General features: G+C 30.9%; 2 protein-coding genes across 2 annotated transcripts in view; one reads left to right on the top strand and one right to left on the bottom strand.

The window, feature by feature from the left end:
• LOC109363292 (pathogen-related protein-like) overlaps nt 1–11,404 on the top strand; it is an 11,632-nt gene extending 228 nt beyond the window's left edge. The window contains exons 2-5 of the mRNA XM_019609506.1: nt 8,758–8,933; nt 9,036–9,168; nt 9,738–10,036; nt 11,021–11,404. Coding sequence (XP_019465051.1) covers nt 8,784–8,933; nt 9,036–9,168; nt 9,738–10,036; nt 11,021–11,152 — 714 coding nt within the window. The 5' untranslated portion in view covers nt 8,758–8,783 and the 3' untranslated portion in view covers nt 11,153–11,404. The remainder of the gene's footprint in view (nt 1–8,757; nt 8,934–9,035; nt 9,169–9,737; nt 10,037–11,020) is intronic.
• On the bottom strand, nt 13,927–17,191 carry LOC109363155 (ras-related protein RABA1b-like). The gene is made up of 2 exons (XM_019609294.1): nt 16,848–17,191; nt 13,927–14,566 (listed from the first exon to the last, which is right to left on the bottom strand). The coding sequence occupies exons 1-2, from the start codon at nt 17,063–17,065 to the stop codon at nt 14,134–14,136; spliced, it is 651 nt and encodes a 216-aa protein (XP_019464839.1). The 5' UTR covers nt 17,066–17,191; the 3' UTR covers nt 13,927–14,133.

A 22,776-nucleotide genomic window follows, 5' to 3' on the forward strand; every position in this document is an offset into this window, starting at 1 on the left:
TGTCAATGAATTTACGTTCATTAGATGTCTTACTCTCTCTATGTCTCTTCTTTTTCTATTGTTTGCTTTTCGGACGTGTGCTCGTCAGGTAGACAGCTTTGCTCAGATTTGGAGCTACCGTCCGTGATGTTCCAGGAGGGAGCATGAGGAATTGAGGAGAGGCAGTATCCTAGCTTTGGAGTTAGCCACTAGGAGTTACTCATCATTTTGTGACTTTTGAAACACTGATGGCTTCAGTTGTTCCTGTCTTTGTTTAGGGTCTGTGGGCGATGATTAATAATTCGCCCTTTCTTTTTGGATTTGGTATATGTTAATGGCGATGTAGTTTCCGCCTTTGTTGATTTAGTTTGTATGAACTAAAGATGACTTAACCATTTATATGTATTGTCTTATTCAGGAAATTGTGAATCAGGTTAAGTTATCAATCGATAACGATAAGTTGATTTTCCGCATTTGAGTTACTTAAAGTGATGTCCCGGAAAAGGAAGATTTTAAAAGGAAACAATTTTATACATCCCCATTTCAAAAAAAAAATTTACCCATTTTTCCGCAATGTTTTTGAGAAGTATTTTTCGGGGCGTTACACAATAACTAACCATGATCTTTACCTTATTTCAGAGGATGATACACTCTAGATGTTTTTGAAACATGCAAAACAAAAAAAATAAAATAATGATTCTTTGAATAAAAAAATGTATAGGTAAGATAATAGATGCGAATAGAAAAAATTAACTTGTAGAGATGTTTCAGGAGAGAACCAAACTATAAATAAAGAGAGAAAATGATAACAATGACATAAAACGAGGAGATAAATATATTATTAACAAACATAATAGACAAATAAATGTTATATTGTAAGTGAATGTATAATATAATGGAGATTGGGTACATACCATAGGTTTTGAAGGTTTGATCTTCCCCAAGGAAGATACCTATGCTTATCAAACACTAAAGGAGAAAATTGCTGGAAGAATATATCTAAAAAATAATGAAATTAGTGAGAGCATGTCTATAAAATAACAAAGTCAATAAAAAAGTACACAAAAAATCAATGATAAAATAAAAACAGATCTACAAAATAAATCAAAAAATCAATGAAAAATGTAGTAAAGATCATACCTACAAAATAAATAAATACAATTTAAAGAGGATGATTGAAAGGAAAAAAAAGGACGATAATGAAGAGGCATAAAAAAGTAATAAGGTAAAAAATTTCTTAGTCATCCAACCTTTTATCAGCTAGAAATATTAATAAAAATTATAATCAAATGATAGTAAATCTTACAACATTATGAAAAGCTAAAAATAACTTTTGACCATGAGAGAACTTCGACATCATATAAGAAACTATACTCACACCATGATGCCTTACTTCATGAAGAATCGGGATCAAACAATTAATATGGTATATGATATGTAAAATTTTAATCAAATTACTATAAAAACTCCATCAAATGTGAATTATTAGACAAAAACTACATGTTTACCCATAATATAGTTAAAGTAAGTATATTGGACTTAAGAAAGTCATCATGTTGTTAATTTTTGAGGGTGTGATCATTCTTAAGATGAGAGGAAAAGAATGTTGGAAGAGAAAGAGAGTCATAAACCTCAATAACAATTCAAATGTAATTTAAGATGTAGCCATAAAAATGCAATAATTATTTATTAAATGCAATAATTGTCAAGAAAGAACAAATATAGTGTGGGAAGGTACATATAATTACCATGGAACCATTTAGGAGGGGGGAAATGAAGGAGGAGAATAAAAATTATCATCAAATAACAGTAAATCTTACAACATTATGAAAATCTTAAATCAATTTTTGACCATGAGAGAACTTCGACATCATATAAGAAACTATGCTCTCAGCATGATGTCTTACTTCTTGAAGAATCGGGATCAAACAATTAATATGGTATATCATATGAAAAATTTCAATCCAATTACTATAAAAAACCCATCAAATATGAATCATTAGACAAAAACTATATGTTTACCCGTGACTTAGTTAAAGTATATTGGACTTAAGAAAGTCATCATGTTATTAATTTTTGAGGGTGCGATCATTCTTAAGATGAGAGAAAAAGAATGTTAGAAGATAAAGAGAGTCATAGACCTCAATAACAATTCAAACGTAATTTAAGATGTAGCCACAAAAAATGCAATAATTATTTATTAAATGCAATAACTGTCAAGAAATGACAAACGTAGTGTGAGAAGGTACATATGATTACCATGGAACCATTTAGGAGAGGGGAAATAAAGGAGGATATGACATGTGGCAATTGATGATGTGGCGTGAAGAAGGAGATGATATGTGACAATTGATGAGATGGTGAGAGTTTATTTTGTTATATAGTAAATAAAATAGATAGATAGATTATGATGTATCATAATCATATCATCATTCTTATTATTGATGATTGTTCTTCATAAGATGGTCATATTTTTCTCAGCTTGCAAGCCGGGGGAGCAGGGGGTCAAAAATGTACCCTGTAATTTAGTAGTATCATCAACTCAACAAAAATGACTATAGTTACAAACTAAGTGAAATAGTCTATATCATCATCACCTGCAATTTACAAAAACCATAGTTAATATTTGAATAAAAGAATATAAAAATAATAATTTTCATCTAATAACAATGCACTGACCAAACAAGGATAAAAACAATATAAAAAATATTATGTTTTTTGTATCATAAAAAATAATAATAATATCAACATATCATAAGTTCATAACTGACAATATTATATTACAATTTATTATTTTGATCATTTTTTTCTCTTTCTATATCTAAATCTTATAAATTGAACATTACTTATATTTTTAAAAAGTTAATGATAACTAAATATGCATTTCCCTATGCTGGAAATAATTTGAACCGAGTCGAATTGGAGCCTAGCTCGACAAGGATTGAATCAGCTCAAAACTCGACTCGAGTTTGATACGAGTTATTTTTTTAGCTCAGATTCGGCTCAGTTGAAGTTCGTGAACTATTCGGCTCGGTTCGAATTGGTTCATTTAGACAACTCAAATAATTAATTCATTTTTAAAAAATATTGCAAAAGGTTTTATATATATAAATATAATCTTGTTTTTATATATAATAACAATAAATATAAGAAGTAATACATGAGTTATAATAAAAATAAAAATTAATTTATATATATATAAGTTAGTTTATAAATTTAATGAGTCGAATTATATTCAAATCAATATATCCGAATATGACATATTGGTTATTCTGATGAATAAGTTTTGTATAAGAGGCTTTTGTTCAATTTTCAACCATTCCCCATTTTTCAATTCGTATTTTCAAATAGTCATCATTTATTAACGTTTCTTCTAGGGAACATATTTTTTAATACACGTACAAATCCATTTTTGGATGTCACGCTTCCTATTAAAACTCTTCATTGCTTTTACTTTATTTTAATATTTGAAGTGATAACCTTCACATTGATTTGTTTTTTCATTCTCTTCTACGTCTTTTCTTTTTTATGGTTTATTTTTTCATTTTTTAGTCTCCACTTTGATGGGATGGTTCAACTTCAACACACTTATACTTTTCCATCAGAGAAAACACACACAGTTTTTTTGGGTACCCTATAAACAGAATCCAACCATTTAAATTAGTGGAATTGCTTAGAATTGTTGATATTTGTTGAAAATGATGAGTTTTTGAAGTGATTTTAATCCATATTAATGAGGCTATTTATTGTGATTTTTGAGTTTGTGAAATGAAAAAACTCACTTGTCCCACATTCCTTGAAGAAGGGAAGTTTTAAGGAGTATAATGGGTTTTGTGAGTGGGTGAGGACTCACACAAACAAAACCCCTCCACACACACAAACAAAACCCCTCCACACACACACCACCACCTCCACCACCGCCGACCGGCTCGGCTCGGGCCCAACATTCTTTTTAAATAACATTTTTTTATTGTATTTATTTTTTGGGCTATGTGGGCTTGGACCGTGTGTTGACCAAGTCAACACACGCATTTCACACGTGTTTGACGAAGTCAACACGGTTGGAGAGTAAAGGAGATCCGTGTGAGAGAAACTTGGTCAAAGGAGAAGAATTCGGTCAGTGGGAGGCAGATTCGCGTGAGATCTCTTCCTGGCCGTAGGATGATATGACCGTCAGTGTTTTTCCACCGTTAGATGAGGGATTCGATGGAGGCCTTACGCTATAAATAGAGGTTTCCTCCCCTCATTATTACTAGCAGCAAGTTGAAGGCGTTTTCTCTCAACTTTTCTTTCTCCCCCTAATACTTCGTCGACACATTTCCGACTACCTTCTCTCCCTTTCTTTCCGTGGTACTTGAGAATTGGTACAGACAACCAAAGTGAGATTTCGAGAACTGACACTGACAGTCAGTATTGTGGGTAAAGAATCGGCACGGGTAGTCATACTGTGGGAATTCGAGAACTGACACTGGTAGTCAGTATTGTGGGTGTATTCGAGAATGATTCTTACAGTGCAACAAGATATCATATAACAGAGAACTGAACTGTTTTATCCTGATGACGGCGTGGTTGATAGTCTACTTGTACAATTTTAGCAGTACCACGAAACATCTTAAAAAGAGCGACCTGGTCATGACTCAGCCAGTAAAGATTATCTCGTGCTATTAGAATTGTTGCGAGCTACACAATCAACACCCCATATAATGTTTTTAACGAACTTGCTTATATCCTTTGTATCTTACAATAATAATTGAAGCACCATTTTTCATTTTTCTTAAATGGGGTACTTTATATCCGGGTATTCTTCCGTTGTTATGGACTTTCATTTTTCTTAAATGATTGAATTGCATATTTTATTTTTTAATAATGTCTATAGAGTGAGTTTTATGGGACATTTTACTTGGGTGGTAGATGTATATAATTTTTTAATAATTTACTTACTATGATATGTTTGATCCATTTATACATTGTCATTGTATCATTTACCATTTATATTTAATTAATTTTTACTCTTAAATAAAAATAATATAAATGAGTAATACTAGTGCAACATAGATATTATACTTTTTTTTAACTTTTTAAAAGGGATACAAACAACCGAATATTATTTTACTTATATATTTAATCCAAACATAGCATTATTTTACTTATAAATTTCAAGTTAAATTTCTTTGACATATAGAAAAATAACCCGGTAATCACATTTATATACACACATCTTGTATGGAATTTGATGCTTACCACTACTAAAATACAAGAGAACGATTAGCTATGTTTGATATATGGCATATTGATAGTGGTAAGATTTGTAGTCAAAGGCATTCAGATGCGCTATATGGCCAAGTAAATGATGCGCCATGATTTTGTAAAATTTACAGAAGAATCAAATTGATAAAAGAAAGATAATGTAGAAGAGAAAATAAGAAATTTAGAGAAGGTTTTTGAATGAGAAACAAGGGAGAAGATGTATCAGGGCAATCTTTATTATGTTACCACCTTCAAACCCAAAGAGAAGACAATAGAAAAGATTGAAAGCATTTTTCATTGAAGAAGATAAGTAGTTACAAACTTTATAAACATAGAAACTTTTGGAAGCAAGTATTGTAAGTACAAATTAAGATCGAGTGAATAATAATGACATTCGTAGATAATATTACTGGGCCAAACAATTGTGACCTGAACAAGCCATTTTGGTTTGACGGGACAAATTTCAAATGGTGTCAGATGAGGCAAAGAGAAAAGAGATAAACTGACTATTGAAATAGCTCTCTGGAATAAAAGTAATTACTTATGTAGGAACTTCATTCTGAATGAGTTGTCCGATGATCTTTATGATTACTATAGCTCATACAAGTATATCAAATTAATTTGGTATGCACTTAAGAAACACGTCATTTATGGGTTTACACTCTTTAATTTCCCTCACCATACCCTATTGTGATTTACAAGTATGAAGAATGAAGAGTATTTATATAGTGCTTAGGATTGCTAAAGTTCTCATTCTTATGCTCTGAATCCTTTGTAAGAAAAATACAATAATCATAACACAATGTTCTTATGTTTTTCAAAAGCAATGAAAGTGCAGAAAAATGTTTTCAAGAAAAACATCAACAACTTTGAATATAAAATCATAAATTGTGATCCAAGTTTTTAGGAAATGTGTATGAAAGTTGCGTGTTCGTCTCTGAATTTGAAAGTGGTTTAAATAGAGTTTCAATCAACCATCATACCCATTCCAAGATGTAGGAATCGATTAGGGTGACAATGGTTCATTTGGAAAGAAGTTGTTTTAGATTAAATCTGAAAATTGCTGCAATTGATTAATCTCCTTTGTTTTTCCTACTAACCTATTACTTAGTTTTGGGTAACTTGTTACTCTGTTTCGAGTAACCTATTACTTAGTTTTCTAAACCTTTTGAACTCATGTTTAAACCAAGTTAAAGTTCTCAAATCATTTTGAAAAACACTCCTAAGAGCATTTATGTATAACTTTAGTAAATGACTTAGAATTAGAAGTACTTAACATAGAAAGTTATAATATCTCGTTTATTTGAGATGCTTGCTTTCTATGCTTCAAGTCTTTAATCTTTTTTCTTCTTTTTGCTAATGTTGGTATCTTCATCGAAACTTAGCCAAGGTCAAAGAGTTAACCTTCTTCACAACTACCTTAACTAACTATCTTCTAAAAGGAGTGGGCAAGCTTTACATAATATCAAAAGGTTAGGAAGGAGAATGAAGGGAAGGGAAAAGAAAGGAAATCCTCTCTCTTTTTTGGGATATGAAATTTAGATGAAGGAGAATAAACTAATGATAATGTAAGAATATCTTTTTATTTTCCCTTAAAAATGTAATTAACAATGAGAAATAGTATGTAATTATATATTATTACTAAACATGTTTAGCTATTTTGACATTTTATCTCCAAAAACTCCCCAATAGTATGTAATAATGTTTGAGAAACCCTCCAAAACTTTTCTTTCTCGTTGATCTAACTCCCAAATAAGAAGAAGGCTTTCCAAAGCTATCTTTTCTCCTCCAAAACTTCACTACCAAACAAGACCCAAGAGAAATAGAAGTCAGCAGCATAATTGGTAGCATGCCAATATCATTATCTGTATTTTACATTTATTCTACGTATTATTCTTTTCTAGTTATTCAGATATTTTTTTTAATTATTTTGGTAAGCAACAAGAGTGCACCCGATCCGGTCGACAATCGAGAGAGTCAATAAATTTGGTTTAACATTTTTCAATAGTCTCCACACACACATATATATAAATAAAATAATGTATGTCAAATCCTTATCACATATATTTGGTATACAAACTAATTTTCATATAAAAATATCAGAGTAATGAATGTTGATATGAATGATTAAATTAAAAGTGAGCTTATTATAAGAACTTTTGATCTTGGTTATTCAACTAATATCTAATGATCACTATTAATAGTTATTATTTCACACACTAAAAATCATTCTCCAGTCACTTTACATATAAATATATAAATTATGCTTGGTTTTGTGTAATAATCACCCTAGTCCTCATTAAACATCATATAGAAGATTTTTGTACTCATTCTTATAAGGTACTTTAATTTTTATGCAGCATTGATTATTTTTTCTTATTAACATTTGTTGATTAATGAAAAACTATATATATGAAAACTATTCATTTGTATTTAGAATAACGAAATTCTAATGTATTATAGTTTTCAAGAAATTTACTACTCTCATTAATATATGACTTAGATTAAAAGTATTTTATATTTATAAAAAAGGAAATATATAATAAGGGATAGTCTCAATATCTCCTACCGTACTCTCACAAGTAAAGAATGTTTTGCACAGAGAAAAAGGAGCATATATAAAAGGGAAATTTGAGGATAAAAGAGAAAAGTGATAGAGTTTGAGGCTAACAAAGTTAATATTCTTACGCATTATTAATTACTCTGGGGTACATATATTTATAATATATTTCGTATTATGAAAAAATTAAAGTTTTTTTAATTTCTTGGAGAAAATTATAAATAATATTTTGATCTGCATCCTGTTTGTTAATAAATCGTTTTTTAACCAATTTATAATGATTTTTTTTACAAATTCTTACGGCTTCATTCTTGTTGATTTTCTCGTGTTTTAAAAAGTAAATAGCAATATCCGATTCCACCCTCATTTTTATTGATTCTCTCATATAGAATAGGACCATTAATTAAATGTCTCCAATAACAAATTATTTTAAATTTCAGAAATAAAAGTAAAAACTTTGGCCTCTAAGATTTAAATTAAAGGGTGATGTCAAAGTCGAAAGTTCAAACATTTCTCCTTTGCTACCTTACCAAATCGTTCCACTTCTAATACAATCAAAATAAATAATATAATCATAGTATAAATTAATTAAATCCCTAACTAAATATCTTCTTCATAGACACTAATTTTCATATTTAATCAATAAGAAAAATTCTGGTCCTCCACTATAACAAAATTATCGTGTTTTAAACCAAAAGGATCGGTAATTAAAGATATATATATTTTTAAGAAAATGTTAGTATTTAATATTTGTAATGAGTGAGACATATTAACAACCCGTTTCATCACTTAAAACTCTATAGGATAATTAACCGACTACGTTACACTCTCTAATTAAAATGATTTCTATATAAAAATTGTTTTTCTTATTTAATCATGAAAAGTCTTACTTTTACGTCTTTCAAAGATATGGGACTTGTATATAAACCACTCATGTTGTACACCATGATCACCATCTTAATACAATATAGTCTAAGCTCAACAATAATTCTTTGATATGTCTAGCCAAGAAGTAGCTTCTGGAAAAGTTACAAGAGACAAATACAGATCTTTCTTACATGATGAAGCTGATACAACCCTTTGGAGACATGGTGGACCACCAACTTATGATGATGTTAACAAGCTCTTTGAAGAAGGCCGAACCAAGGTACAACATATATACTTTCTTCGGATTTTCTCTTTCTATATATTTAGAGTCTTGATATTTTATACAAGGTCACTTAGTAATTTATGTTATGGATATTTGTAGGAATGGCCTAAAGGATCATTAGAGGAGATAGTGCAAAACGCCATAAAATCATGGGAGATGGAGCTCTCACATAAGACCCGCTTGAAGGACTTCAAGACCATAAATCCTGAAAAGTTCAAGCTCTTTGTTAATGGTAAGTACTAAGTAGTCCTTAAACATGTTCAAATTTGTTGTTACCGCATTTTATCCATGAGAAATTATAAATATATATATATATATATACCTATTTTAACACCAAATTTTTAACACTATATTTGATCTTGGACATGATGTATTGATGTCCTAATTTTTTGTGTGAGCTTAGCATTTTCCTTCCCATAATTAAGGTGAGTGGATCGAATTTTTCCATGTGTTATTCTCTAGAACCTTGTATTTTCTGGCCACTACTCACATCACATCCACAGAAAAGGTTAAACATATGGCCTTATCCACCAATTTGGACAAAAGCTCATCTTGTTATTATATGTACGAGATAAAATACATAAAGTGCTAAAGTTTTGAGACTTTACTAGTTTGTTCTCAATCATAAAGACATCCACATTAATTAAGTCAACTTCAATATTTAACTATTTTTTGTCTAAGTATTATAAACAGTTTATGACAAATATTTGTTTTTTCAGGTGAATTGGCTAGCAGATAATAATTACATCAAAGTTCTTGTTCTTTTCCCTTTGATATATATTATACATGTTTCATTTGTAGGGAGGGAGGGATTATCTGCAGAGGAAACTCTAAGGTTGGGAAGTTATAATGCGTTGTTGAAAAGCTCTCTGCCAGAAAAATTGAAGTATTACAAAGCAGATGAAGAGACTTTTGAATCATCTCATGAAGCATTCAGATCAGCTTTTCCTAGAGGGTTTGCATGGGAAGTGATCAAAGTTTATACTGGACCACCTGAAATTGCTTTCAAGTTCAGACACTGGGGTTTCTCTGAAGGTCCTTTCAAGGGGCATGCCCCTACAGGGAAGTTGGTCGAATTCTATGGCTTGGGAACTCTCAAGGTATATATATTCACATCTAATCAGATTCTACTTTACATAATGAAGAAGGATTAGATGTCCCAAAAAAAAGTTGTTTGTTAAAAATTCTTTATGATGGTTGAAATCTCAATTCTAGTATCTTGAATCTTATAATTCTCACACATAATATAAAACAAGGATATAAAGTCATACCTGGATGTTCTCATATCTACTTCTTTGATTTACTTTTTGAGAAAGAGGTTTGGTATGATAGTTTTACTCAACCAAATCATATATTCCTTTTGGACCTTCGTTTTTAGAGAGAAAACTATTTGTGATTTGGTGTCTTGTAGACCATTCATTATGCATTAACTTATATGGTTCATGTTCTGAGATCTACTCCTTTGATTTACCTTTGAGAGAGTTTTGGTATGATGATTTTACTCAACTAAATCATAAATTCCTTTTGGACCTTCGTTTTCTCTCTAACGGTGAGAGATGAAAACTATTTGTGATTTAATGTTTTGTGGACCATAATCATTCTGTATGCATTAACTTATCCCTCTAAGCCAACCATTTGACTATTAAGCCTATATTTGTTATCAGTTTCAGAAGTCTCATAGATTGTTAGTAATTAGATCACTTGTTTTCTAACCCAAAATAAATATTGATATAGTTGTATTAAATATATGATGTCAATCTTAATTAGAAATTATAAATTTCTAGTAATGTCCTCATGTCCTAAACCAATATATTTCATCAAGTAATATAAAAAACTTATTTTCTATTTTTATGATTTTTCTTTTTAATTAGTCATTAAATAAGACATTATTGAGACACAAAAAATGGAATAGGTGGTGTATCAAATTTATGGAATTCTTTCACCCAATATTACCTTGTTTCTTTTTAAATGTCTTTTAAAAAACTAAAAAAAAAATCTATCCTATAAGAACATACTTTGAATATCCAAATAATTAAAGAAGATTATTGGTTTGTGAGAGTCATAAATGATAATTTCCATCACAGGTTGACGAGTCTTTGAAGGTGGAAGAGGCTGAGGTTTACTACGATCCAGCAGATTTAGTAGGAGACCTTCTTTCAGGGACACACTTAGATGATAAATCACAAACTTCTCAAGGTTGTTCTTTCTCCAAATAATTGCAATATCAAAAGATTGAACTCAAAGTTATCCTATGTTGTAATTACATGTGTCATGGGTCATGGTGGAACTGAGATTCCACCTATGAATAAAATAAGAAAGTCCAATGTTGTCATGTTTCCTTCTTTGTTTATCTTTTCTAAGTAGTTGGTCCATGTTTGTCTATGTTGTTGCACAGCTTGAAAGTGATTCCATGTAATAATATTTGGTTTGACTAAGTATCAGTTTGTAATCAAGTCTACTATTATCTAGCTGCAAAATCTACTCTTTGTCCTTGAAGGAGAGAATTATCAGCTGTTATATTTAATATGCAAAATATATATATTTATAGATGCGAATTATGTTTGCTGATAATAAATTCAATTTCCCTAAATGAAAAAATAAAAAATATATGTCAATATATTATCTTCTGTATCATATGAAGATGACAATATATGATACAAAAAATATCTAACAATCGTAATTTTAGACTATTTTTTAATAAAATAAATTAAAAATTAACAAAATCATATTTTCATTATATATGTACTCAGTACTCAATAGTATATGTAATCTGAATAACCTTAAAGTATAAATGAAGAGAGAGGTACTAAATGATTAATTTCAATCCATCACTATCTGCATAACCATACGTTCCTCCTCCTACAAGCTACAAGTATTCCTTTTAGTGATCAACTTATTCATCCACCTCTTCACATATAAATTTAATTTATTAAATTAAATTATTAAAACTTATTGTATTAATAAATTCCAAGCACGAAACATCTCTATTAGCCTGCAGAATAGTATATATAATTCTAACCTCCCTTGTTAAATCGTTTTTAAGGGAAACTCTATTTTAAGATGGTGACAAAAAAAATTGAACAAGCAGTTCAGAGGCAATAGTCCATTACAAACCAAATACTATTTTAAATATTTAAGCTTTCTGCACTATAATAATTGTAAACCATCGGTTGCATTAATTTTAAATAAGCATACATTGCCTCACAGTTTCGTGACATGTCAGTTCATTAAGGTGTAGTTGATTATAAAAATATTTAACAATTACAATTTTAATTAGAATAATTTTTTTAATCAATCATAGTTGTTCGTATATAAAATAATACAAAAAATGAGACAATATATATGATTCCAAAATTTTAATGCAACTAACAGGTCATAGTGCTGCATCATCAACTCATTAATTCCACTATAATGATTGTCTATTATAACTCATTAATTTCACGATTGCATGGACTTTATCTATGTGACACAACAATTTGTGATTCACATTGCAATTGATAGGAAACTGACACACCAAATGTGCTATTTTGAAAATACATCACTAATTGATCTCACCAAAGAGTATGCTATGTTGAAAATACATCACTAATTGATCTCACCAAAGAGTATTCAAAATCATTAATGACCTTCGACATGTTATCATGGTCTCCAATCACCTTCTTCATATCATGTCATTCCCAGATGAATGTCACAAAATTCAAAAGTGAATGTTTTCGTGGTTAATATCTGGCCAACAATCTCTAGTCCTATATGTATTCTCCATGATGATAATAATGTTGAACTTACGAAATAAAGTTATGGATGTTGGATGAGCCCATAAAATGTCTTCCAGAGCATTTGAATCCTCATTTCTCCCATCTCATGTATCATACTTTTCATGTGTCACTCACTATATATCAGATGTTGCATTTGAGTTATTCTTGTCATTACTCATATGGTCTATTTGCGAGTTGAATTTGAGAGAAAAATGTAAAGCTTTAGAGTCAACTCATAAGTGAATTTTATGACTATCAAGCATTCTTCTTTCCTCCCGTCCAAAATCTAACTCGCAAACGAATATATACTTTTGTCCACTCTTTGCAAGGGATCATATAAGATTCTTGTTCCTATGTTAGCCTATCATGATAATGATCACCAACCATAGTTTCATGTTTGTCATGGTTGTGATATTCATTTGGCACTAAGTCTAGCCCTTCAAAAAAACGGAGCTTAATCTTTTGTCCTAAATATTGTATCACTCTATGTACACTTTATTTTTTATTGGGTAGAAATATAAAATATAAATTAAAAATATATTAACTTTATATTTTTTAGGAGCACATCTGTTGTTTCACAAAGAGTGTCACTCCATGTGCCACTACTTGTGACTGCTTGAAAAAATATATTTAAATTAAAATTTTAATAATTAATTATTTTTCTGACCAATCACAAATAATGACACATCAAGTAGTACACCATTGTGGGACAGCAGATGTCCACCCATATTTTTTTGACTAATGAGAAATAAAAGGTACATATAGTGTAGTGTGGTATATAATGTTTGTGACAAAAAGATATGCTATCCACCAAAACAAAGTAGCTTGACATACAATTTGAAGGGCAATTACACTTCAGTTTGCTGACTCTTAAACCCGGCTCCTTTATCATGCGAGAGTAACCATCTCTCTTAACAAACCTTCATCCATCTGACTTTGTGATCTTCAGGACAAAGCCTTGTGTATAACTATCTTCCTCTTTTATTTTACTTTTTTATATTGCTATTCCAACATAAAAATAATAAAATATACATTAGATACGTTATCAATACACAAAAATATAATGTGCTAAAGTTTATTTTCAAAACATTATCGGCAATCTTGGACCACCTCCACATCAGATTACTGAAGAGGAAAAATATGTGAAAACAGAATCATTGAGTTTTCAGCTCGAAAGATTTTTCAAGTGAAAGCATTTCAAAAAACTAATAATGAAAATAGTACAACTAAGATATAGACAAGGCCTTGAAGCAAGGTACATGCTTCCCCAGCTACTATTAAAATTGAAGCACAGTTTTTCTTAACATTACAGTTACAAAGAAAGTCTATTATATGCTATGAAAAAATAAATTTCATTTCATTTTTCTTCTAGTTTGTATCTCCCCAAGAATATTACACGTACAACACAGCCATAGCAACCAAAACAATTCTGTTTAACAAGCTTAGTTTGAGCAGCAACCAATTCTTTTCAAAGCAGACACATCATTCTTAAGATCTATTTTCTCTCCCTGTGCCGGCACAGATGCAGTTGCATTTTCTGTTGCCTCAACTGCTTTCTTGCGAACAATTCGGTAGGTTTGAGTCAGAACTTCGGCAAATGCATTCTCTACATTAGTTGCCTCCAGAGCTGAGGTTTCAATGAAGTAAAGTGATTCCTTTTCAGCATAAGACTTCCCGTCTTCAGTTGATACAGCCACAAGGTGACGAAGATCTGACTTGTTCCCTACAAGCATCACAACGATGTTTGAATCTGTGTGATTCCGTAATTCCTTCAGCCATCTGTCAACATTCTCAAATGATGCACGGCGAGTGACATCGTACACGAGAAGTGCTCCTACAGCCCCACGATAGTAAGCACTGGTGATTGCACGATACCTATAAAAAGAAACAATATAAGTTAATGACATGCAATTTAGTGGAAAAGTAAAATTTAGCCGGCACTATACCTGTCAATTAACAGGTTTGGAAACTGATGATGACAGATAATAGTTCATAACAATTAACATCACTGGATTGTTAAGCAACAATGCAAAATCATGTTCACTATTGTGGTCACAAGTCACAACACAAGGTAAAAAAGACAGAAATCAATATTAGACTATGCAGTGCCTCAATGACACTGCATTCCTACCAAATATCTTAATATATCAATTTACAGGTTTGGCTACCAATAACAAATCATAAAAATTAAAATCAATGGATTTTTAGACAACAAAGAAAATCATGTTCATTACGGCAGCCAAAAGGTAAAAAAAGGACAGAGCCAAGATTGTGGTGAGCATGAGTGACCATGAATAAGACTGTAATCCCATCCTAAATATTTGTTCATTGAATAATTGCATACAGAAACTGAAGCATATACAGCTTTAAATTTTATCTTCTTTTTTTTGTCAATATATATACTCTAAGGGGGGAGTAGGCGTACCCTTGATTTTTACTACAGACAATTCTGCATCATCAATTAAGTATCTCATTTTGCAGTTTAAGTTTCCTAATGGTCAGTTTATGTGTGTGTAAAATCATCAGACTCAAACACAATGGTAAAAAGTGAACAATGAAAGCCTTTTTTCTTCCAAATGAGTAAGATGCCCTTACTCATTTCAAAGACAAAGTTACCTTACAAGACTTTTTCTTTACCCGTGGAAGATATATATGTTAAAATTTAAGTGCTAAAAGAATAAAATTGAGACTAGACAAAGTCACAGGAAGGAATATATCAAGCAAGCTGTGTTGTCCAAAATACTTTGCTACTAATCTACCAAACATCCTCATAGCAAAAATATGATTTCCTTCCAAATGCAGTACTCAGTTTCCATTGGGAAACTTTCACTCGACCACTGACAGTCCAAGATCACTCGAGTAAAGTTTAAGTTACAAGAGGCTATTTGTCTTCAGATATTGTCTTTTCTAGGCCCCAGGATACTTACAAGTTACAACTTCTTTCATGCTGTGTAAGATGCATGTGCCAGGCTAACATGACAGATAAACAAACATTGAAATCCCAGAGTATGATTAATCATTTTTTCAAAATTCAACATTAAATGGCGACTAGCTAGCTACTAATTTTAGTGTTCATACCCTTCTGTGATGGTTAACATATGCAACCTAAAGTTTACATTAACTACATCTTTTGACCACTTTAGATTCCAACTATTATGGGAAGACATTAAGGCTGTATTTGAGAGTCTTGTTTTGGAGAGGAGGAAGGGAAAGAGATGGCTTTGGAAAATGTCTCCCTTGTTTGGGAGTTGGGGCAAAGAGAAGGAAAGGATTTGAAGGTTTTCTGCAACTCTCTAAAACCTTCCACATGCTCATTTTCATGGTTCCCCTAATTTGGGGTTTTCTAGAGACAAACATCTCAAAGTGCCTAAATGCCTATTGTAAAATTTTATAATTATATTATAGTCTATTTCTCATTGTTAATTAGATTTTTAAAAGAAAAATAAAAAATATTTTTACATTATAATTATTTTAGTCTTCTCTCATCTAAATTTTACACTCCCAAACAAGAGAAATGATTAACTTGATTTGCCTTCCTTTCTCCTTGCCCCTTCTCTCTTTCTTTCCCGCATAACTCCGAAATGTAACCTTGGGATAAGTTACAAAAAAACCCAATACCCTTGCCACTCAGAACAAGTGGCATTGATATAGACATAAAGTTTAGAGTAAATTAGTCTGAAACCTCACCACTGATGTTTAACTTAATTATATTCACCACCGCCTTTAAAACATTACCCTCGGGATATCCAGTAAAAAAAAGAAGAGAAACATTTCTGTGAAAGATGTGAGCTTTAGTGATTTGTGTTAAACATTTTGGTTTCAGACATGACCCTCTTTCTCAGTTTTTATAATAATTTTAAAGTCAAGGAATATATATATATATATATATATATATATATGTGTGTGTGGATGATCTTTGTAGGCTAAAAAGTGAGGGTTAAATGTGCAATTGCACTCAACCTAGTTTGATTTACTCTAAAGTTCACCTTACATCTAAACAATTCAAACAATGAAATGAAATTCATATGTAAACAAAATGAACCTAAGAGAAGAAAACAAATGACATTGATCTAAATGTGTTAGGAAGTTGTATCATTAGCAACGTATAATGTTACTCAGTAATAAAGTCGAAAAATAAAAAATAAAATGAGAAAACCTTTCTTGTCCCGCAGTATCCCAGATCTGAGCCTTGATGATTTTATCATCAACGTTCAAAGTGCGGGTAGCGAACTCGACTCCAATGGTGGACTTGGACTCAAGGTTGAACTCGTTCTTGGTGAACCTGGACAAGAGGTTCGACTTACCAACGCCGGAGTCTCCGATTAGAACCACCTTGAACAGGTAATCGTAGTCGTCCTCTGCTCTGTAACCCATTGTAGAAAGAGATAAAGAATGAATTTGGAGAAGGGAGATTTGGTTTAGAAGTTGGTGCTGAGGTGAATGAGTGAGTGAGTGAGTGAGTCAGAAGTGGATTGGTCTTTCTTCACTACAATTTTGGCGGTATTTGGATTTCTAAGCAAAATGAATCAAAAACATTTATTACTGAAACCAGATGCCAAAAAAGTGACAAGCTAAATAAGCAAATTATGTTAATATCAATAAATAAATAACTTTTTTTAAATTTTGATTCTTCCTAATTGGATTATTACAAAAGGTGGAATAAATTACACGTATCCACTAAGATTTAGTTTAATCATATTATGAGTATAAAATATATTCTTATACGACGAGATAAGTTACATCATTCAGCCACTAAAATTATGATATATATCATATTTGATCATTTTCTATAAAGTTATTTATAAAAATTAAAAAATAGGATATGTGATGATATTACACTCGAATGAGATAACTTACAAAATATTTTATTCACTTATAGTAATTATTCTTTCAAACATTATTTTCAACACCAACCATATATCAGTGAAGTGGTACAAGGGTCTCACTAAATCTTCAGAAATATTAAAACACCATTATTTAATTAATGATAGCGATATTTGTTGAGAAATACAGTGATACACTCTGAAATATAGTATGTTCTTACCATAAGGTGAGGAGATACTATAAGTAATAAACATTGTAATTGTTCTCATCTAGTTGAGATCATTATAGAGTTTAACACATAATTATTTTATTATCTATCATTCATTTTTAATTATTATTCACTTTCAAAAAATACGACAAATAAATAATATTAATATATTAATAGTATATAAATCTTTAAACTCATAATATTTAAATATTATAGTGATAATTATACTCATCGTCCTCATATATGCATATTAACTAAAAAATGGTATTTATAGTTTTACTAAATATTGGAGTTAGTGTTGCAAGCATATAAAATAAAAAATTCAATTCAAAATCAAAATATGAAGTGGAGAAATGGATGAAGTTATATTAAATTACAGAATAAAATATCTTATTATTATATGAGAGATTTCACTCATTAAAATTGTGATAAATGTCTTATTTTTTAACTTTTAAAAATAGTTTTATAGAAAAAAGTTAAATTGAATATGACACATATCATAATTTTAATGAATAAATGAGATAATTTATCTGCTGATATTGAAATATATTTTATTTTTATTAAATTATTCACATTCAAATTTTTATTGAGTTCAGTATATAATATATTTTATTACTAACTTTCATGTTTGAGAGCTTTTAATTAGACTTTGATATCATGGAGTTGAGTTCCTCATTTTATGCTTTTTTTTTTATGTTTAAAATTGTGTATATAATTTAAGAAACTTTTAAATAATGTAAAATTTTAATACAATTTAACTAAAATAATCACTTTTGAAATATGAATGAAAGTAAGGCAATTTAAATAAAAATATAATTAAAAAATAAAATATAAATATATATTAATTTTTTAAAATATAAAAAGTTGAAAGTACATAAAAAATAATACATTTATTTGTATTACTTTTATTTAATAGTCAAAAAGATTAAACATGAATAATGTAAGTCAATATATACATATTTTTCTTAATTTTATTTTTTAACAATGATCTTCATTTTCTAGTTGTACTCAATATTCAACCTTTCAAACAAATGTTGTTCAAGATTTCTAGTTTTCTTACTTTCCTCTGTGATACATGCTGCCGTTTCAAATAATGTACAGATGCATAACGTTGGAATGACTATATGTTTTACATGATTTATTTATTGAAAATTTCTTTTATTTTAATAACGTTGTTTTAAGTAGTTTTTTTAAACTGAATTATAAAGTTTTTTATTTTTATTTTTGTTCATCAAAAAACTTATTGATCGAGTAAAAAATTATAAGCTATCAAAGTTACAAACTCACATCCTGGAACGGTGCCCAAATTTGTTTAAAAAATGAACATGCACTTAAACCGGCTACCATTTTATATAAAAAAAATGCATAATATTTATTCAAATGTGGGGTTGTAAGTTGAAGTATATTAGATCATGTTATTCTAAATTGCATATGTTTAAAGAAAAATGATAATCATCTTAGATCAAAGGCAAACTTAGTATACATAGATGATATAAATATTAAATTAGATCTTCTCTAATAGGTTCATTACTGGATAAGATAATGACATGTATTATTTAAAAGGTTTCAATAACTCATACTTTAAATTATTTTTAATTAAACTTAACTTTTAAATCATCAAATAAATCTATGTATCATATTTCTGTATTGGACTATCGAGGGGCTCCTACTCATAAATATTGTGGTCGGTTTTCATGCTTACGCAGGTGATAAACACTGGGTTTGCAAGACTTCTTTGTGCAAGCAAGAAAGCTTTTGCATCCTACACTTTTGTAGGGACTGAACTGCCCATGCCTCCTAAATTCTATATTAGATGACAAAAAAATTTGACCCATGGAAATACTCTTAACAGACACTCACAATAATAGATTATGGATAAGAGCGGGTTTTATGATACTCGTCCTGCGTGTATCCGCAAATTTATATATTTAGTTTTTAGTTAAATTATTATATATATTTATTATTATTTTAAGATTATATTACTTTGACTATGATCATTTATCATATAAATATCGTATTATTCATGTAACAATTATTTTCACGTTGTGAAAGAAATTTCTCCATGGTGAGCAAGCAGAGGAAGAAAGAAGAAGCAATAGTGAACAAATGAAAGAATGGAAATCAAGAAAAGAAAAGAAAACTTTGATTTCTTATTGAATAATGCCTTAATTGCTTATTGATCAAATTATAAACCTGATCTTACTCTATACTTATACAAGAAGAATTAAAAACAGAAAATACAGAAAATAACAAACTTTCCTAAAAAGGAAATAAAACTAATTAACAGAAAACAGAATTTCAAAAATATGCTAAAAAAGGAAAGTTCCCTAAATCAATCATTTTCAATCCATTCTTCAATTGGTTGAACTTTTGGGCTCTTTGAGCTAATAGAATCTTCATTCTTCACAAACCCCCTCAAACTAGGCGCATGGATATTAATGATGCCGAGTTTGGTAAGATTCTTGAGGAATGGAGAAGGAGATAAGGATTTAGTAAAGATGTCAACCAATTGAAGAGAAGTGTGGACCGGAAGAAGATGTATTGTATTCTTAAGGACTCTTTCTCTAACAACATGACAATCCACATCAATATGCTTTGTTCTTTCATGAAAAATAGGATTTGCAGCTATGTGTAAGGCTGAGTTATTGTCACAAAAGATGCTAACAGGTCTGGAATGAGTTATGCCAAGATCTCTAAAGAGGAATAATAATCATTGAGCTTCACAAGCAGCCATGGCAAGTGCTCTGTATTCAGCTTTTGAGGAAGATCGTGAAACAGTATTCTAGTTCTTGCTCTTCCAAGAGACCAAGGCACTGCCCAAGAAGAAGCACCAACCAGTAATTGATCTTCTTGTGTCAATGCATTTGGCCCAATCTGAATCAGAGTAACCTTGTATGGTTGTTGTGTTATTTGAAGAAAAGAAAATGCCTTGCCCTGGTGTGCTCTTTAGATATCTAAGCACTCTAATAGCAGCTTTGTAATGAAGATTAGTAGGTGAATCAAGAAACTGACTTAATGAACTAACAGCAAAAGATATATCAGGTCTAGTGTGAGTCAAGTATAGTAATTTTCCTAACAATCTTCTATAACTGGTTATATCATTGAGAGGTGTACCTGAATTAGAATGAAGATTGGAGTTGTATTCCATAGGTGTACTTGCAGGTTTGCATCCTAGCAGACCAGTTTGTTCTAATAAATCTAGAGTATACTTCCTTTGATAGAGGACAATACCTTGGTTAGATCTGGCAACTTCCATGCCAAGGAAAAACTTCAAACTGCCAAGATCTTTAATGTTGAAAGTGTTGTGTAAGATGGATTTGGTTTCAATTATTTCTTGTAAGTTATTACCTGTCACAATTAAATCATCAACATAAACCAAAATTGCAGTAAAATTATCTTTGATGCCTTTGGTAAAAAGAGAGTGGTCAGAGAAAGATTTCACATAACCCAGTTTTAGGAGAGTAGTGGTGAGTTTCTCATGCCATTGCCTGTTGGCTTGCTTCAAGCAATAAATGAATTTCTGCAGTTTGCATACCATGGTTGGATCAGGGACAATGAGACCTGGTGGGGCCTTCATGTACACGATCTCTTTTAAGTCACCATGTAAGAAAGCTGTATTGATGTCAAGCTGATGCAGATGCCACTTATGCATAGCTGCCAAACAAAGGAGCACCTTAATTGTTGTCATTTTGACTACTTGACTAAATGTGTCTTTGTAATCAATGCCTTCGGTTTGATTGAATCTCTTTGCCACTAGCCTAGCCTTGAATCTCTCTATAGATCCATCAGCATGGTGTTTGATTTTGAAAACTCATTTGCAACCTATTGCCCTTTTGTCATTAGGAAGATGAGACAAGGTCCAAGTGTTGTTTTTATTTAAGGCTTCAAGTTCACTGTGAATGGCTTCTCTCCAAGCAGGGTGCTTAATAGCATCAGTGAAGGAGTTGGGTGTTTGGTCAATGGGTATGGATAGAGAGGAATTCTTGTGGCTTGTAGATAGGTTGTGGTAGCTAAGGTTCTCATCTATAGGATGCCTACTTTTTGTCTTGATAGGATTAGATTTGCTTAATAAGCTACAATGATAATCCTTCAAATAGCTAGGAGGTCCTCTAATTCTATGAGGCCTTGTAGGTTGTTGAGAGTCTTCACTGATATGTGTAACAGGTTGGAGAGAGTCAGGATATTGATGTTGATTAGAGGGATTCAACTGTATTTCAGCTTGAGGTAGGGGCACTATGATGTCTTGGTTTTGTTGTGAGTAAGTGGCGCCATTAGATGGTGCATGGTCATTATGAGGGGCATATCTTGGTGCAGGGCAAGAAAAGATATCTATCTGTTGCCTAGATTCATCATCACCACTATTTTGGTTCTTAAAAGGGTAGATATGTTCATAAAAGGTAGTGTTCCTGCTTATGAAGATCTCATTAGTGTTGATGTCAAGCAGAATGTAGCCTTTGGTTCCTTGCTTGAATCCCAAGAAGGCACATTTTCTGGATCTTGAATCAAACTTTTTCCTGTGGTTAACCAAAGTGGAAGCAAAACAAAGACTACCAAAAGTCTTCAAGTTAGAAATATCAGGTAAAACATTATGCAATATCTCATAAGGGCACTTATTGTCAAGATAGAGACTTGGTTGTCTGTTTATTAGGTGAACATCATATGCAATAGTAAAATTCCAAAAACCTATAGGAACATTAGATTGAAAGACTAAGGATCTAGCAACACCAAGAATGTGTTGGTGTTTTCTCTCAACGACGCCATTTTGTTGAGGTGTTTCAACACATGTTGCTTGGTGTTCAATACCCTTTTCAAGATAAAATTCTTTTAATATGAATTCTTGTCCATTATCAGTCCTAATAGCCTTAATTTTGGATCCAAACGGAGTTTCAGCATAAGACACAAACCCTTTAACTAACAGATTTGTTTCACCTTTCTGTTTCATAAAAAAAATCCAAGTGAATCTTGATTTGTCATCCACTATGGTTAAGAAATATTTGTTCCCAAAAATGGATGGTGTAGAGATTGGTCCCCAAATGTCTATGTGAATAAGATC

Source organism: Lupinus angustifolius, chromosome LG13 (genome assembly GCF_001865875.1).
Source record: "Lupinus angustifolius cultivar Tanjil chromosome LG13, LupAngTanjil_v1.0, whole genome shotgun sequence".
NCBI lineage: Eukaryota > Viridiplantae > Streptophyta > Magnoliopsida > Fabales > Fabaceae > Lupinus > Lupinus angustifolius.

What these genes read in the sequence shown, in the direction of transcription:
- LOC109363155 (XM_019609294.1), bottom strand. Translation starts at nt 17,065, where the DNA reads ATGGGTTACAGAGCAGAGGACGACTACGATTACCTGTTCAAGGTGGTT. An exon ending in GATACTGCGGGACAAGAAAG is followed by an intron (nt 14,567 to 16,847) that starts GTTTTCTCATTT and finishes TTCTTTTTATAG; the next exon opens with GTATCGTGCAATCACCAGTG.